Raw genomic sequence first — 19,064 nt, 5'->3', positions numbered from 1 at the left:
CGGAAATTGTGCTTCGATTTAACTGAAAATAACTGAAAATATTTAACCATTGTAGCAGCATTTAACAATCATGTGTGAGCCAGTCTTTTCATATACCAATAAAAGTTATGAACCTTTTCCCCAGATAAATGCACAGATGCACACTCATACAGCCTTATGCATTACCATTTGTGGGGGTCCATGCTCTCTTGAGGGCTTCCCAGGTGGTGCTAGTGGTAAAGAATGCGCCTGCCAATGCAGGAGACAGAAGAGACACGGTTTGACCACTGGGTCGGAAAGATCTCTTGGAGGAGGAAATGGCAACCCACTCCAGTGTTCTTGCCTGGAGAATCCTATGGACAGAGGAGCCTAGTGGGCTACAGTCCATAGGGGGGCAAAGAGTTGGACACAGCTGAAGAGACTTAGCACAGCACATGCTCTCTTGAAAGACATTCTCAGACCCATTAGCTTTATAGACCCTGGAACAATATTCCCTGCAGTATAGCTTTTATTTTATCATATGTAAAATGGTTATAATAATGTATATACATCATAAGTCTGAGAGTTAAATAAGATGTTTATAAGTGCCACGCCTATGGTAAGCTCTCAGATATTAGCTCCTGCTGCTGCTATGTTGTTGCTGTTGTCATCATCTTCATCATCATTAACTGATGTTAAAAAAAGGAAATGTCAAGATAAAAGTGGTGTCCTCGAAGATTTTTTATAAAAGGTAAATCTTTGTGGAAAAACATATAAGACAAGATGAACAGTTAAGCTGTTACTAAAATGCATTGGCCTATGACCTAAGAAGTGGATTCAAAAGGGGGAATCATGATTTGTTGTCCTAAGAAATATGGATGTGAGTAGAGAGCTCACAGCATAGGGAGAGAGGTAGGGTAGATGGGAGTCTACCTGGGAGGATTCGGCTTGTTTGTGTGGCAGTTACAGTGACAAATGTCACTGATATAACAGGAAATTTTGTGAAGCATGTTTCTAGATAGAGCATAGGAGAGAGTCTTGGAAAGAGGGAGAAAGGAAGGTGAAGGACCACACATTAAGTACTTTGACAGCCAGACAAGTAGTAAATTTAATAATTTTCACCATCAGACACAAGGCACTCAAAGAGTAAAGAGAAGGGGCCAAGTACTTCCAGCAGAATGTTGCCTGTGGCCTTATCTGAACCTGCCCATCAGTCTGGTCATAAGAAAAAGAAGTTTGCGTGCTCGCATGCTTATGTGACTGCTTTGCTTGGTCCCTGGCTGGGGATGAATGAATACATCAAATTTAAAAAAAAAATTGTGATGGAGTATATATAACATAAAAGTTACCATTTTAATCATTTTAAAGTGTACTGTTCAGTGACATTGTATGTTTACATTGTTGTGCAACAGCCATCACTGTCTATTTCCAGAATTTTTTCATCTTCCCAAATTGAAAGTCTGTACCCTTTAAACAATGAAAGAAAGAGCAAGTGTTAGTTGCTCAGTTCTGTCCGACTCTTTGAGATCCCACGGACTGTAGCTCGCCAGCCTCCTCTGTCCATGGGATTCTCCAGGCAAGAATACTGGAGTGGGTTGCCATTCCCTTCTCTAGGAGATCTTCCCCACCTAGGGATTGAACCTGGGTCTCCTACATTACAGGCAGATTCTTTCCCATCTGAGCCTCCAGGACATGAGTCTTTAAATAATAATTCCTCCCTAATTTTCTCCTCCCCACATCCTCTGGCAGAGGATGTCTTTGGAATTCATCACTGTTTAAATGGAAGAGATTTAGCTTCCTCTAGAATCTTAGAAATCTCTCGGGAACTTTCCAGATGTTCACAGTGGCCCTTCCCCAGAACTGAGACATTTGACAACTGAGTCTGTAGTGAGAAGAGAAGAAATACTCTAGGTAAGACTTGGAAACAGTATCATTACTTTTCCAATTAGAGCTTTGAGTTTGGCTTTCAAGATCCTTGTGTTTTGGTGGAAGCCATATCTCAATATTTCATCTACCCCTCTTAAATCACAACGAGAAAGAGAAAAGGATGTGAGATGGTTTATTTAACTGATTATTGGGTAGCTGACTGCTGATGGTACCAGAATCAACAAAAACAGTATTTTCTGCTCTCAAAAAATTTCAAGTCTAGTGAGAGAAGTAGACACAGAAACACTTTAAGTACAGTGTGGTAACCTATATAATGAAGGTATTTGCAAAGTGATGTCGAAGCATGGTGAAATAACCAAAGAACTCTTCCTAGGATATAGGGTGGCACTTCTCACAATGTGTTTGGAAAAACCAATCTTGTAAAATGCTTTGAAAAAAGGATACTGTGGTCAATACATTCTATAAATGCTGAATATAATATTTCTTCATTTGGAGAGTCATAACCCACAATAGTATATTAAAAACTCTGTGAAGTCCTATAGTAAAGAAACTAATAGAAACTAATTTAGCTTAGTATTTTCCAATCCTTCTCCAGGGGATCTTCCCGACCCAGAAATTGAACCCAAGTTTCCCGCATTGCAGGCAGATGCTTTACCCTTTGAGCCACCAGCGAAGCCCCAAAATATACATAACATTTGCCATTTAGCCATCTTTAGGTGTACAGTTCTGTGGCATTAAGTACATTCACATTTTGTGCAGCCATCACCACCATTCATCTCCTGAATATTACTATTACCTTTTTTTTTTTAGCACTGAACTCTTCTTTTTTTGTTTTGCTGGACATGTATAAACTTTCAACAGAGCATTCTCTGTGAAAAGGTAGAGTGAGAAACGCCTTCAAAGAGTAGCTGAAATATAAACTGAGAGGTTGAAGGATCCTGTAGGATGAAATCTTTTTGAAATAGATAGCTTTCTGCCTTACTCTCATGAGAATTTAGGACTTAATGTTGCTCATGGTTGTACCAAATTGACTCTATAGTGGTAAAAATGTACATGAGACCTAGCAGCAGCTCAGTATCTACTCATGAGAGGTTGAAGGGAGGGAGGACACTGGTTAGGTTGGATTGTAGCCTGTCCTAGTTCCTTACTCTCTCTCTGCTGCTGTTGCTGCTAAGTCGCTTCAGTTGTGTCCGACTGTGCGACCCCATAGACGGCAGCCCACCAGGCTCCCCCGTCCCTGGGATTCTCCAGGCAAGAACACTGGAGTGGGTTGCCGTTTCCTTCTCCAACTCTCTCTCTATACATCAGTTATCTTATTTCTTGCTGTCCCCCATTTCAGACCATCCTATACAAGTTGTGTCTTGCTTCCTGTTCCTGGGCTGCATTATTACTGTTGCCAGAATGTGATGAGGTCTGGCTACTTCCTGTAATGTGCATCAGGTTGGGTTTAATTTCAGTTAGAATTGGCTAAATTACTAGTCATAGAGGCAAGAGCTGTTAGGTCCGTTTTTTAGACATGGAAATATACAGCCATTGTTAGGAGTCTTTTAATGTCATTTGAAATGCAAAAATTAGGAAATAGTTTTGGAGTTTTTTTGTATTAGATTTGGTCATATTAAAACTATTTCTTACTGTTGAGGCAGGGAGCCCTGAATTATTCTCCACATTCTAGTTATGCTGGAACCTGGGACCCTTTTTAGCTGTCTTGACTAAATTCAGAAAGGGGTTGTTGGGGAGACAGAGTCTTTTTATATTCTAGCAGCATGTATTGAGATGGTGTTCTGAAGAGATCTTTTACAGGATCAGCCTCAGTAACTTTTTGCTTGTGTGCTTTGGTGTTTGAAGGTCAGTTTAAAAGCATTAGTTTAATAGTCTCATGGCTTACTTGGTAGAAGCATTGGCTGAAGAGAACTGTGGATACATATGTTTAATTAGTAAAGCTAAGAGTTTTGTTTCCCCAAGTTGGCATTTCTTTGATAGCAAGTATATCTGCACAAGAACCTAATTTATAATCTGTTGATTTTCTATTTTGGCAGGAACTTGATCTCAAAATAGCAATTAAGTCTTGTCGCCTAGAGCTAAGTACCAAAAACAGAGAACGGTGGTGCCATGAAATCCAGATCATGAAGAAGTAAGTGTACTTGATGACTTAAGTTTCCCCAGTTTTGCAGCCCAGCCAGATATCGTCATAGGGAAAGAGGCTAGGAATCCATTCTTCTTAGGATCTTTTGGGGAACTTATTTTTTTCTTTCTCATTAAATATGTGTGTTTTATTTCAAATAATAACATCACATCATGCTTAAGTAGGTTTTGTTTAAATAGTTATCTAGGTAATGATAGTATAATACTGAAGAAAAACAAAAAGTCCTTCAGGGAACTTGGAGTTTTTTAGAGCATGAGCCACCATTTCCTTGCATGGCCCTGCTGTAAACCTTTCTCTGCTCCAAAAACAAAACAAAATGTCAGCTAGGTTTTATCAGACTCAGCTTTCCGAGGGCAAAATCTGTTTCTTTTGGGTCTTGGGCAGTGCTTATCTGTTATACTTTATAGTTAAATAGCAATCACTACTCTCATTTTTAAATTTTTTTAACTCTCACCTACTTTTGTTAAACAGTGTATCTATTGCTTTGTAAAAAATTATCCTTAAGCTTAGTGGGTTAAAACAACAGAAGTTTGGTGTCTCACACTTTCTGTGGTTTAGGAATTTGGGAGTGACTTAGGTGGTTTTGACTCAAGAGATCCCTCCTGAAACATCTCAAAATGTTGACTGGGGCTGCAGTTATCCAAAGGCTTGAGTGGGGCTGGAATATCCACTTCAAAGCTCATTTAGTGTCTGTTGGCTAGAGACATTGGTTCCCCACCACATGTGCCTCTCTCTCCATTGGGAAATTTGAATGTCTTCATAACATAGCAGCTGACTTTCCCCAGAGTCAGTGATCTGAGGGAGGGAGAGCAAGCGGACATATTTTTATGATCTTCCCTCAGAAGCTACACTTTATGCTTTCCAAATAATTTCTTATTTGTTAGAAATCAGTCACTAAATACAGCCTCTACTCCAGGGAAAGAGAATTAAGCTCTTGAAGGGAGAAGTGGCTATGTTTTAAAACCTCCACAGGTAGAGTGCTAATAAGGGTTTACCCATATCTTCTAGTTGTCACAGCAACCCTGTGTTTAGGCATTATCTCTTTGCTAAAGAAAAAGTTGAAGCTTATAGAGTCATACTACTGATAGGTAACAGATCCTGGATTTGAAATAAGCACTTTTTTACTTTAGTGTTCTCAATGCATTTTAATGGTTCTCAAACTTGACTATGTGGAAGAATCACTAGAAAAACTTTTTAACAATACAATTCCTCAGGCTCTACACATGGAAATGCTGTTTCTTTAGATCCCTGGGCCCTGGGACTCTTACTCCAGTTTAGAGACCACTGTGTGATGATGATGGTGATATGATATATTCCTAAGTTTAAAAAAAGATGTTAGGAAACAATATATAATGTGATTCAATATTTATTGAAAAACATGTATTTGTACACAAGTTAAAAACTTTTAAACAAGTATCAATTTTTAATTATACAAATGAGAAATTAGAATATTATAAATAAAGTCAGTCTTTCGTCCCCCCACTGCCCCCAATTAACTACAATTTAAAACTCAGTCCCTTTTCATTGGAAACAAATTTTTTATTATAATGCTTTCCCCTTGTTAGGTTGAACCACGCCAATGTTGTAAAGGCCTGTGACGTTCCTGAGGAACTGAATTTTTTGATTAACGATGTGCCTCTTCTAGCAATGGAATATTGTTCTGGAGGAGATCTCCGGAAGGTAGTGTGGATGTTTTGAGATGATGAGATAATAAATCACGAACTTTAACAGTATTTGAATCCCACTCAGTACAATAATCTAGAGTAAGAGTCAGTAAACTATGGCCTTTTTTATCTGTTTTTGTGGCTGCTTTCTTACAATAGTAGCAGAGTCGAGTAGTGGTGACAGAGATTGCATAACTTGCAGAGCCTAAAGAGCTTACTCTCTGGCCCTTTACAAGTAATGTTTGCTGACTGCTGCTTTAGAACATGAATATTTTTGTTGATGGTTGTGGTGTTTGCAGAATGGGATGGTTTTAGATCACAATATCAATGTTTAGTGTTAATGTTTCTCTGTTGCAGATCTTTCTTTCCCATCTCATTTTAAATCTACCAGTTGTTGTTGTTGTTTAGTTGCTAAGTCATGTCCAACTCTTTTGTGACCCTATGGGCTGTCCATAGGATTTACCAGGCAAGAATACGTAACAGGTTGCCATTTCCTTCTCCAGGAGGTCTTCCCCATCCAGTAATTGTAATCAAACCCATGGCTCTTGCTGTGCCACCTTGGAAGCTCTTTTTATATATTTAAAGTGACTATTATTTTAAATATCATATGACTATTTGTATATATTTATCTGTGAGATTTTTCAACCTTGTAAAATTTCAAATACCTTCTCCCATTATTTTTACTTGTATAAATTTTGTCATGAAATTTACATGTCCTCTGTGTGGATTTGGTAATTTTTCCCCCTTATATTTTCTTAATCATGACTAATTTTCTTATTCACTCAAAGTAGAATGGTTAATGTATCAGTATTACTGCCCAGCAATATTGGCAATATACATTTTTAGATTTTTTTTTTCCTTTAGCTACTCAACAAACCAGAAAATTGCTGTGGACTTAAAGAAAGCCAGATACTTTCTTTACTGAGTGATATAGGTATGTAATCAGTATGAAAGTTCCATCATAATTTAATGCCCATTTGGTCTGTAAGAGTGTATACTGCTTGGAAATTAGAATTGTTGATAAACTATACAAAGCATAGGTTTTTAAGTATAAGAAATTTTTTATTTTTAAGAAATTATCAGAAAAAATTAAGTATTACTGTTGATGCTAATTTAAAGCTGGGATATTTTGCTTTTTATTTTTTGTGTTGTCTGTGTCCATTTGACTGATAGATATTCTAGTTGCCAAAAAAAAAAAAAAAAATGGTGTGAAGTGATCTTATTCATTCCTTCCTCCCTGATTAACATAGTAAATTTATTTACCAGGGACATTGCTTCTCACAGGCATACGTATTCTTAGGGTGAAATCTCTTTTTAATCAGAATTACTCCTGAAAAGTTTCTAAAATAACCAGGACATAGGCCCTTGGAGAGAGCTCAGAAGGCCAAATTATGTTTCTCTATATATTTTGATCTTGTTTCTTTTCTTAGATGATGGAGGCCAAAGTCTAGTTGAAGAGGGTGAGTTAGATCAGAAGGAAAGGCTCCAATGATAATACAGGGATTTTTTTCAATTGCTTGTTCCATTTCTTTTTAATATTAATTTTCATAAGTTAAATGGGAACATATTGTAATTCTGCAGTCTTTGATTAATGTTACCATATTTTTGTGGAGAAAATTTGAGTGTCTATAAAATCGTTAATCATGTAGTTATGATGGTCCATATAAAATTGAGCATCAGACCAAATCTGTACAGAATGTGAGTTGAATTTTTTTTATTTCAGTGTTTTTTTTATTACCTCAAAATGCATTTTAAACTTTATTTAGGATCTGGAATCCGATATTTGCATGAAAACAAAATTATACATCGTGATCTAAAACCTGAAAACATAGTCCTTCAGGATGTTGGTGGAAAGGTAGGTAAAACCCGAAGAAATGTTCTGTGCTAATTGAATAGAGTCTCCATGATGTAGTTAGTCTTTGAGGTTTGGTGCCCACCATAGCATTCTGTACTTCTTTATCCCAGCCCTCACTGTACTGAGCTGTGGTTTTTTGTTTGTCTGTCTCCTCTGCTAACATAATAGCTCCATTAGAGAAGGAGCTACATCTGTCTTTTCATTTCATTTTTCCAGCACAGTATCTAGCAGAGCTAGTAGGCAGTAAGTAATTTGTTAATTTGGATGTTATGAAGTACATCCAAAAAACATATCCTTGGTCTTCTTTAAGAAAAAGAAAAAATATGTTTAAAGTATGTTTTCGTGCTCGCTTTGGCAGCACATATACTAAAATTGGAATGATACAGAGAAGATTAGCATGGCCCCTGTGCAAGGATGACACGCAAATTTGTGAAGCATTCCATATTTTTTAATAAAAATAATTGGGGGAAAAAAAAAGAATTTACTGGAAAAAGAAGGTAACATTTCAGATCAGTAAAACCAGAACAACTGTTCACTCATAGTGTTGCATACTAATTAAAGAATACAAAATGAAAGTTAAAAAAATAATAATAATAAAGTATGTTTTCATATTTAAGAAAAACAAAACAAAGTCATTCTCCTTCCCAAAAGTCCTAACTTTATTTTTAATTAAAATTCAAAACCTTGATTTCTCAGATTCCTGAAGGAGTCATCTTGAGAAGAACTAGAAATTGTGAATTAATTCTTGGACTATTTATTTTTATCAAAGTAATTTGAGCAATTTTCTTGCTTTTAGTGCCCAAATTCCATTCCAATAAAGACATAAAGCCAAGAATGTGAACCTTGAATTGGATTGTTTGGCCTTAGGTAGTGAAGATAATGATCAGTTGGAAGTGATGAAACCTCGGTGCTTCTTCTCTTAGGAGCTTTTTGTGTATGCTTTGCACCGACTACTTGCTTTTTGTTTGTGTGCGTATCCTGAGACTTCAGGATGTTCTTGAAGTTAGATAGGTGTTTACTCACGTTGATCCACTCTAAGATGGTATGATGCTTCTTATAAGTTTGGAAGTTACCCTGCCTGTGCCTTCCAGTTTAACGGATCAAGCTTATTCTGAATATACCAAAATAAAAATTAATAGCCAGTCTATATCAGTATATTAAAAAGCAGAGACATTACTTTGACAATAAAGGTCTGTCTAGTCAAAGCTATGGTTTTTCCACTAGTCGTGTATGGATGTGAGAGCTGGACTATAAAGATAACTGAGCATCGAAGAATTGATGCCTTTTGAATGGTGGTGTTGGAGAAGACTCTTGAGAGTCCCTTGGACTGCAAGAAGATCAAACCAGTTAATCTTAAAGGAAATCAGTCCTGAATATTCATTGGAAGGACTGATGCTGTACCTCCAGTCCTTTGGCCACCTGATGCGAAGGACTAACTCATTGGAAAAGACTCTGATGCTGGGAAAGATTGAAGGCAGGAGGAGAAGGGAATGACAAGAGGATGAGATGATTGGATGGCATCCCGACTCATCAGACATGAGTCTGAGCAAGCTCTGGGAGTTGGTGATAGACAGAGAAGGCCAATGGCTGTAGTCCATAGGGTCGCAAAGTGTTGGACACAACTGAGCGACTGAACTGAACTGATTTAGTTTTTTACTATATGTCAGACACTGTTAAATTATTTTCATTATTATTGAATCCCAATAGCAATTCTGTGAAGTAGGGATTGTTAGGAATATCATTATATAGGAAACTGAGAGGAATAACTTGAGCAAGGTCACATAACTATTTATCTACGTGGTGGAGCTTAGGCTTGAAACATGTTTGTTCTATTCCAGAGCCATGTTCTTCACCACCTCCCTCTCCAGAGCATTATAAGGACCTTGTTCCCTTTCCTTTTCAAGTTTCTCAGCCATTTAATACTTACTATTTTGCAGATTATGCATAAAATAATTGATTTGGGATATGCCAAAGATGTTGATCAAGGAAGTCTTTGTACATCTTTTGTGGGAACTTTGCAGTATCTGGTAAGACACATATTGTTTCTTTGAGTTTAACTATACAGGATCATTCTTATTTCTTAAGGTTGTGAATGTAATAGTTCAAAACTCAGGTAGCTTTTCTCTTATATAGTGTTGATGTTTAAAGCATTTTTTTTTTTTTTTCCTTTTTAAGGCCCCAGAGCTCTTTGAGAATAAGCCTTATACAGCCACTGTTGATTATTGGAGCTTTGGGACCATGGTGTTTGAGTGTATTGCTGGATATAGGCCTTTTTTGCATCATCTGCAGCCATTTACCTGGTAAGAAATGGGAGAGAACTTTGGTACGCTTAATGAGAGTGAAATTTTCAGTACCCCTCTGGCCGCCTTTCTTTAAATAGTATGATTACTTTTTAACACAATTGAATAAAATTAAAAGGCAAAAATGTCTCAGGTTGTCAACTGAAGTAGCTTTTGTTTTCATAGGCATGAGAAGATTAAGAAGAAGGATCCAAAGTGTATATTTGCATGTGAAGAAATGACAGGAGAAGTTCGGTTTAGTAGCCATTTACCTCAACCAAATAGCCTTTGTAGGTATGTATATTTTAGTTGAGGAGGTTTGTCTCATTTTCTTCAGGGATGTAAAAGAACAGTAAAGTTGTTGTCTGCTTCAAGTAGCATTATCCATTGGAACTTTCTGTAATGCTGGACATGATTTATATCTATGCTGGCCTCATGAGTCTGTCTGAGCACTTGAAAGATGGGTGATAAGACTGAAGAACTGAATTTCAAATTTTTAAATTTTAATTAACTTAAGTATAAATGCAAATAGCCACTTGTGACTAGTGGCATCCGTATGGACAGCACCAGTCTAGTGGAAATAAGAACTGCTATTCAACTGATTGGCCTAGGTGCTAAGAACACTCTGAGAATACTGTGATGAATGGGTTCCTTAGGAAATGGAACTGAATTCACCCGTTGGAGTTGCCTGTAACTAACTTGCACATGTGGATTTGGGATTTTTTTTAATGGAAAAAAGTTTGTCACCTGTCATTTCATGAATTATTTGGAAGTAAGATATAATATCATACACATAACGACAAAGGATATAGCCATCCTATACAACCACTTTTTTTTTTTTTTTACAAAACTAAAAGAAAATTGGAATATAATGATTTTTATCCTATTTTTGTATGTTTTCTAGTTTAATAGTAGAACCCATGGAAAACTGGCTGCAGTTGATGCTAAACTGGGATCCTCAGCAGAGAGGAGGACCTGTTGATCTTACTTTGAAGCAGCCAAGATGTTTTGTATTAATGGATCACATTCTGAATTTGAAGGTTAGTTTGAATGGGGTCTACTTCATAAGACTTACATTGAAGTTAACAAACTTATTGGAGAATGGACATAAATATATTTTAATAGTGCATTTCTATTTCTTTAGTAAGCTTTCTCAGTTTTACTTCTCAGTGGTCTTATTGATCACTCCTTTGAAGTATCTTTTGTATTTTCCCCCTCTCTCATATTGGTACCATTTCACCTCGTTCATTTAGATCTAATCATATTGGATTTGGTTTGGTGAGGAAGGTTCCTACCTGGCTTTTTGCCTCTATACTTATTTTCCATCCTACAGTCTGTACAGCATGAACTGCCTGTCTTATTTTTTGAAAATGCTTTTTGATTCTCCAGTCCAAGAAACTAACAGTATTTTCTTGCCTACCAAATCAAGTCTAAACTGACCTGCTTGGGTTTATGGGGGTTTTCTTCATTTAGGTCCACCTCATCCAAGTGCTTATTTGATTTCTTTTACCCTTAACTTAGGACCAGCTTGTCATTGCACCTTATGCCATCAAGCCCGTTACCCATTTTTGTGTTGACAGATACTGTTCCTCTGCCCAGACTGATATCTATCTCTATGTATCCCCTCACCTGTACTGGCACATATTCAACTCTCCTTTTCTCCAAACTGTGTCTACCGCAGTGTGTTGTTTAGCCATTTTTATTATGTTCTTTAGTTGTTTCTCATCTTCCTTTCATGCCTCTCCATATAGATTGTCTTCTTTAATGCTGAGATTGTTTTTCTTACTTTTATTAACAGTCGTCTATCCTATCACCACACTGTTTCTATGCTGGCATTCTGTACAAAGCTGGACACATACCAGATTCTCAGTAAATATCCATTGATACGAACGAGAGGTTCTATTATGCTGTATACGTAGAAACAACTCATCTGTGATCTTTTCATATTTGTTGATTGCTTGTGGTAGATAGTGTTTCTAAAATGTAAATGAGAAAGTAGTCGTAATGTAAGGTTTTACTCTTACCTTGATATACTTCATTAAATAGGAACTTGAGGCCATGTTGATGTCATTCTTGGCTCACATTGGAAAGACAGCTGGTGTCGTGATTTGGTTTTCTTCTACTGTGCCAAGGAGTAAATCATCCCCCAGCATGTTAGATAAGCAGGACTTGGTGACACCTTTTAGTTCTTTGTTGGTTTCAAAAATTTTTTATTTTTTTCTCATATTTTTCAGTCTTATCATGGTAATCATAACATCATTTCTACTTGTAAGGAGTCTGTGGGCATGTGCTTGTTTTACAGAGCATGAGTAAGGAGTCCTCCTTATGTGTTTTGTGTTCTATAGACTTTAGTTCAGTTTGCAGCACTGAACTGTATATCTGTGAATCTAGGCAAAATATATATATATTATTTACATTTATTTGTAGTTTAGCTACAGTAACATCTTCTTTAAAGGATCAGTATTATTGTGAGGTTTCAGAATAAGGTGTGGATAGGGTACTAGTCATAATAGTTCAGGGTTGCTTCCCAGGCATAATAATAGGACTGAGTTTTGAAGGATAAGGAAGTGTTAATCTGGGGAATGGGTGAGGGGAAAGATTTGCAAGCAGAGGAATGTCATGAGCACAGAAGCATGAACTACAGAATAGGTTGCTATTAATATAGGACATTTTTCTAAGGTGTTTATTATATTGTTGAAGGAGGGAATGACATCTGTTTTATTTTCATTTAAAGAAGAAATCAGCATAGCCAGTGGGAAACGGCTGTATAACACAGGGAGCTCAACTTGGTGCTCTGTGACGACCTAGGGGTGGGGTGGGAGGGAAACTGAAGAGGCTGGGATATACGTGTACTTACAGCTGATTCACAATGTTACACAGCAGAAACCAACCCAACGTTGGAAAGCAATTATCTTCCAGTTAAAAATAAATTTAAAAAGTAAGTGCATCCCATATTTCTGGGGGGAAAAGAAAGAAGAAATCAGTAAAACAATTACTGAATTACTTCCTTTCCTTAAGAAAAGTTTGTAGATTCTGATTACAGATTTTTCTAAATATTTATTATGAAAAACTTTAAATATGCACATAATAATTTTGGAAAATGATTGAATCTTGTTTAATGCAGAGATAATGCCCTTAAGTAGCTAGCACTGAATCTTTTATGTAGCAAATGATCAAAGTTATTTCTCTTTTTTCTTATTTAAACAGATAGTACATATACTAAATATGACTTCTGCCAAGATAATTTCTTTTCTGTTACCACCTGATGAAAGTCTTCATTCACTACAGTCTCGTATTGAGCGGGAAACTGGAATAAACACTGGTTCTCAAGAGCTTCTTTCAGAGATGGGAATTTCTCTGGATCCTCGGAAACCAGCCTCTCAGTGTGTTCTGGATGGAGTTGTAAGACAATTTTAATATACCTAGAGTATAAGAAATCTCTTTGCATAGAGGGATTGCATGCCCTGCAGTTTTTATGTCTATTTGGCATCATTTGGGGAGTGGTCCACATCTTATAATTCTTCTTTTAGTTTTATCCTACTCATTATGCTTATTGCTTTGCAAGGTGAAAAGATAGAAATGAAACATTGGTTATTTTAAACTGTATATGACATTCTCTTTGGTGCCACTTCCATCCTTTTTTTTCCCCCATTTTGTCCTGAAGCCTATAACCTTGAAATTAGACCAACAGTCTCATAGGTCCTGTCAGAGGATGGACGGATGGTAATATATGATTCTGGTCATGACTCATTTCATTTTCCATTTTTATCTTTGTTGAGGCATATTTTATATATCATATAACTTAACCATTTCAAGTGTACAATTCAGTGTTGTTTCTTTTTTTTTTTTTTTTTAGCAAACCACCCTAATTGCACAGCCATCATCATAAATCAGTTTTAAAACATTTCATGTCTTCATGTTCTTTAACTACTAGTATCCATTCTGCCTAGCCCAGAAAATCACTAATTTACTTACTACCTCTATAGATTTGCCTTTTCTGAACATTTCATACAAATGGAATCATATAATCTCTTGTGTCTGATTTCTTTCATTTACCGTTATGTTTTTGAAATTCATTCATGGCATAGCTTATCTCATTACTTCATTCCTTTTGATTACTGAAAAAATATTCCCATTGTATGTTGTTGTAACTTTTTGCATTTGTCCTTTTGGGTCTGGTGACTGTTTTTCACTTTAGTCCATACTACAGTTAGTTATTTTTCTTAAATAAAAATTTAGACCTTAAGTCTGTGAGATGCATGCTAATGAACTTGACTTCACTGTTGGCATTTCAAAGTAGGAAATCTGGTGCTTAGGTACTTAGAGAACCTAGAATTTTCAAGGATCTTTTCTTCTTAATTTTTTTTTTTTTTCAGAGGGGCTGTGATAGCTATATGGTTTATTTGTTTGATAAAAGTAAGACTGTATATGAAGGACCATTTGCTTCCAGAAGTTTATCTGACTGTGTAAATTATATTGGTAAGTATAGTTCATTTACTGACTGAGCTGCAAACCTGAAGTAATATAATTTTGACACGACATGATTAGTAGAAATGGTTCTTTGGTGTTTCTGTTCTGTATCATACTTCAGGTTTCTATGTGTGCTAAAAGATGGGTTTATATGGTTTGGAAGGTGAAGAGGTAAATTTTAAATCACCACCACACCCCTCATTTGGCAGGAGACTTTCCTGTGAATATGACTTTCACAGGAAAAACTGAATCTTCACTATTAAGCCCACTTTTTAGTTTCTCCTTCACTACTTAACACATGTTCAGATACTTCATTTTATCCTATGAATACTACTTAATGTTCAAATGATTTCATTTTTCCTCAGAGAATTAATGTTTTCTACTAAAGAAGTGAAGTGGTTAATTTCTATCTACCCAAAACTAAAAACAAGCACATTATAAAATCAAGAACAAAATTGGTCACAAGGGCTGAAATTATGTGATCTTTCCTTTTCATTAGTTTTTTTTTAAAAGTTCTGGATTTATAGAAAAATTGAGCAGATAGGACAGAGTTCTTATGTTATTCCCCTACACATATAGTTTCCCCTGTTGTTAACATCTTATGTTATTATGATACTTTGTTACAGCTAATGAACCAATATATTGTTATTAACTAAAGTTCATACTTTATTCAGATTTCTTTTAGTTTTTATCTGGTGTCCTTTTTCTGTTCCAGAATCCCATGCAGAATACCACGTTACGTTTAGTTGTCATGTTTGCTTAGGCTCTTCTTGGATGTGCTAGTTTTTCAGATTTTCCTTGTTTTTGATGACCTTGAAAGTGCTGATCAAATATGTTGTAGGATGCCCCTCTGTTGCAATTTGCCTGATTTTTTTTTCTCATGATTAGGCTAGGATAATGGGTTTTTGAGAGAAAGATCAAAGAATTCAAATGCCATTTTGAAAACATATATAAAGGGTACATACTATCATCATTAATACATACAGTCATTACTGTACATCATTAATGACTGTTGGTGTTACCTTGCTCACATGGCTGAAGTAGTCAGCTTTCTTCACTGTAAAGTTTAGTCTTACCCTCTCCTCCTTTTGATACTGTGTGGAAGGAAATCACTATGCAAGAATCCACACTTAAGGAGTAGGAGTTACATGCCTCCTCCTTTAGGGTAGAATATCTATATAATTTATTGAAAATGCTTCTGCTTACATGAATTATCTCTTCTCTCCCATTTGTTAATTTATTTAATCATTTATCATATAAATTTGAATTCATGGATATTTATTTTATATTATAGATTATAATCCAATACTAGTTTATTTTGTTATTCATATTGTTGCAGCTTACCTTAGAAGCTCTTTCAGTTGACTTCCTGTGCCTCTTCTTCTTGACCCATCAGTGAGGGTGTTTTTGTTTTTGCTTTTGTTTTTTTAAACGTTTCCTTACTTTCTGGTACCATGTAGTATTCCAGGCCCATCTTTTAAATTTTCTACCATAGTCCTAGAATTGGCCATTTCACCAAGGATCCCTGGTTCCTTTGATTGAGAACAGCATTAGAAATCAAAATTTGGATACTTGGTATGCTTCTTGCTATTGGGGTATCATTTCTGGGCACTTTCAGACTTTTTTTTTTAATGTATATAATTTTTTTCTGGACTCTCTTCCCCCAGACTATTTTTTTTAAGTGTGTGAGTTTTTATTTTGTTTTGTTTGTTTGGTCTGTCAGAGGAAGCCTCAGGATTAAGTGTGGGTGTATAAAAATAGAAGAAAAGTTAGTTGAGGCTATTTATCATTATTAGGGGAGGCAAAGATTTTTTCCAGATATACAGCTTTATTTGTTTGACATCTGTTTCAGATCATGTGTTTTCTCAATGTGAAACCTAGTGTAGCACCCTTTCTCTGAAGATTTTCATTGGAAAAGAATAACAGAATATAATCACCACCTTAAAGTACGAGATGAATCTCTCTTCAATCTTGGAGAATTATATAATGTTAAAATGAAATTTCATTGAACTTAATATCTACCTGCCATTGTTTTAGAAAGAAGCATCCCCTTTACCAAAGAAAAGACAAGAGATTATCATAAATAGATAATTTCATAAGTCTTACATTGAGAAAGACATATCTTATTAAACTACTATTTACCCAGTGTGTTTTTCTGAAGCTGAGTTGGTAGTCCAAGAAATGAAATTTGTTATTCAGAAGCAAAAAAAAGACTGTAGCAGATTGTGGAGTACTTGGGACTTAGTTTAGAACTTCAAAGGAATAAAGAATTTGGATTATTGAAGAGGAAAAAAAAAAGATTCGAGATTGGAGAGAAACAAGGAAGAAAAAGACAGGTACAGGAATAATTGTAAGCTTTGTGATTATGTAGTAATTATGTCTTCATTTTTATTTCCCCTTGTATCTGGAGCAGGGCTCAAGTACATGTGCAGGTGTTCAATAAATTTACACTGACTGAATGGACCTATAACAAGTAGTTCTTTCTAGCATCTGGTTTCTAACATCTATAGGAATGCTATTTGTATGGACAGAAAATCACAAAGAATAATAAATGAACTCTAGAATCTTAAAAAGTAATTCCCCTTTCCTTTCCCCCATCTTCTTACACATAGTGCAGGACAGCAAAATACAGCTTCCAGTTATCCAGCTGCGTAAAGTATGGGCTGAAGCAGTACACTATGTGTCTGGGCTGAAAGAAGACTACAGCAGGCTCTTTCAGGGACAGAGAGCAGCCATGTAAGTGAATTCTCTTGTTTATAGGCACAGTGTCATATGCATTCATGCTCAAGAATTAAATTTTGCTACTTTTCACTAGTCAATATCCCATGCAAAAATATATTACTGGGCCAATTTGCAATGTAATATTCTGATCAGGCTTGTAGAATTCTTATTAACAGTCTGAAACCATCCAGTTGCAATAGACAGTAGTTCCTGAATGGTCCTAGTATAAGAAGATTGTTTTATCATAGAGTATCACAAGCAGAAATTCTTTAGAGATCAGATTCTAGAGATCAGCTATTTCTCATAGATTGATAATAGAAACATAGGCTTTGGGCTTATGGCAGTTTGAGTTTTTAAACTTTTGTCCAGTGTTTCTAAAAGGCTTATATCTTGTTTTTTTCTTGCTGTGGTTTAGGTTAAGTCTTCTTAGATATAATACTAACTTGACCAAAATGAAGAATACTTTGATCTCAGCATCTCAGCAACTGAAAGCTAAATTGGAGTTTTTTCATAAAAGCATTCAGCTTGACTTGGAAAGATATAGTGAGCAGATGACTTACGGGATATGTAAGTGTTGGATAATGTATTTGAAACAAGTGTCTTGTCTCTTGAAGCCATCTGCTGTGTTACCTTCTTACCTGTTAGCCAGTTGTTTCACTTGCATTCATATTAGAACAAAAGATAGGACATCTCATATCATTGTAAACCATATTTGGTTTGAATATTAGTTTGTTATTTTTTTAATCTTTAGTTGAGCAGCTTTACTCTGCCCACCCCTCACCCACACAATTGGACTAAATTGTTCACCTTTAGAAAAATGCAAAATGATTTAAGAATTTGATTGTCAAACCTCATTTAAAAAATAGATACAAAGTCTATATTAGGGTGACTTCTTAGCCTGGGAAGTCTTAATTTACTTATCTTTCTATAAATAATAATACAAGCAATTCCAGGTTGTTTTTTTTTTAATTTCTAAACAACCTATTGTGGAGTCCCGCTGTTTTTTATTGTACATAGCCTCCAATTTTTTTGGTATTTAATTCTGAGCTTATCTCCCTTCAGATGTACTAAGGAGATGTAAAAAGCAGAGTTAAAATTCAAATAATAAACCAAAAGAGTTGCCTTCAGCATTTCTGTTTGTATACTTATCTTGAGCAAGGTGTGTGTATTTCAGAATTAAATGATCAATGGTGTCCAGCTGGGTAAATAAGTTTTCTCACCAAAGCTGGCTCTATGATTGATGTTTTATTCCTGTTTGTGTATTATAGGCATTCTGATGAATGGCAAAACATAGTTATTTCATCAGATTATCTTTGACTTATCTTGTTAAGTTGTATATCTTAGAAAGTGAAGTTGCTCAGTCTTGCCCGACTCTTTGCGACCCCATGGACTGTAGCGCACCAGGCTCCTCTGTCCGTGGGATTCTCCAGGCAAGAGTACTGGAGTGGGTTGCCATTTCCTTACACTACTGTTTAAAAAGAGTGAGGTAGACCTATGTGTGCTGATATTAAAAAATCAGTTGATCTTTAAGGCAGCAATGTTTTAAGTTGGAGAAAAAAACAAGGAAGGAAAAGTATATATAGATGATTCTATTTATGAGAGAAAAGGAGATGTGTCTCTGTAAGAAATGATTAACACTGGGATCGCAGAAGGTGGAGAGTGAAGGGGAGGAGACTTTTTACATCTCTATATAGTGTTTGATTTTTTTAAAATATCATGTTCGTGTATTACTTTAAAATTTTTTTCTTTTTTTTTAAAGAGAAAGTCATCTGTATTAGTTTCCCAGGGTTGCCATAACAAATTGCTATGAACTGGGTGGCTTAAAACAATAGAACTTTATTATCTCACAGTTTCAGAGGCTTAAAGTCCAAAATTGACGTATTGTCAGGGCCTTGCTCTCTCTGAAACCTATGGAGAAGAATACTTCCTTAGATTCTTCTGGTACTTTGCCAGCAATCCTTGGCATTCCTTGGCTTGCAGCTGTAGCACTTTAGTCTCTGCCTGTGTTCTGAAATGGAGCTTTACTGTTCATATGTCTGTTGCTGTGTTTCTTCTTCTTTTCTTAAAAGGACACTAGTCATACTGGA

At 35.9% G+C, this 19,064-nt stretch overlaps 1 protein-coding gene and 1 non-coding gene across 3 annotated transcripts in view; both read left to right on the top strand.

Moving 5' to 3' along the window:
- The window catches only part of CHUK (component of inhibitor of nuclear factor kappa B kinase complex), a 38,464-nt gene that overhangs the window by 831 nt on the left and 18,569 nt on the right, over positions 1-19,064 (top strand). For both annotated transcript variants that reach the window (XM_043926860.1, XM_043926861.1), the window contains exons 2-13: positions 3,882-3,976; positions 5,554-5,668; positions 6,517-6,586; positions 7,419-7,507; positions 9,445-9,534; positions 9,683-9,807; positions 9,973-10,080; positions 10,691-10,826; positions 12,994-13,188; positions 14,163-14,265; positions 16,869-16,992; positions 17,393-17,544. In XM_043926860.1, coding sequence (XP_043782795.1) covers positions 3,882-3,976; positions 5,554-5,668; positions 6,517-6,586; positions 7,419-7,507; positions 9,445-9,534; positions 9,683-9,807; positions 9,973-10,080; positions 10,691-10,826; positions 12,994-13,188; positions 14,163-14,265; positions 16,869-16,992; positions 17,393-17,544 — 1,402 coding nt within the window. The remainder of the gene's footprint in view (positions 1-3,881; positions 3,977-5,553; positions 5,669-6,516; positions 6,587-7,418; positions 7,508-9,444; positions 9,535-9,682; positions 9,808-9,972; positions 10,081-10,690; positions 10,827-12,993; positions 13,189-14,162; positions 14,266-16,868; positions 16,993-17,392; positions 17,545-19,064) is intronic.
- LOC122709687 lies at positions 7,850-7,956 on the top strand. The gene has a single exon (XR_006345661.1). It is a non-coding gene; the product is annotated as a U6 spliceosomal RNA (small nuclear RNA).

Source organism: Cervus elaphus, chromosome 15 (assembly GCF_910594005.1).
Source record: "Cervus elaphus chromosome 15, mCerEla1.1, whole genome shotgun sequence".
NCBI lineage: Eukaryota > Metazoa > Chordata > Mammalia > Artiodactyla > Cervidae > Cervus > Cervus elaphus.
This window is presented reverse-complemented; position numbering and strand designations above follow the sequence as displayed.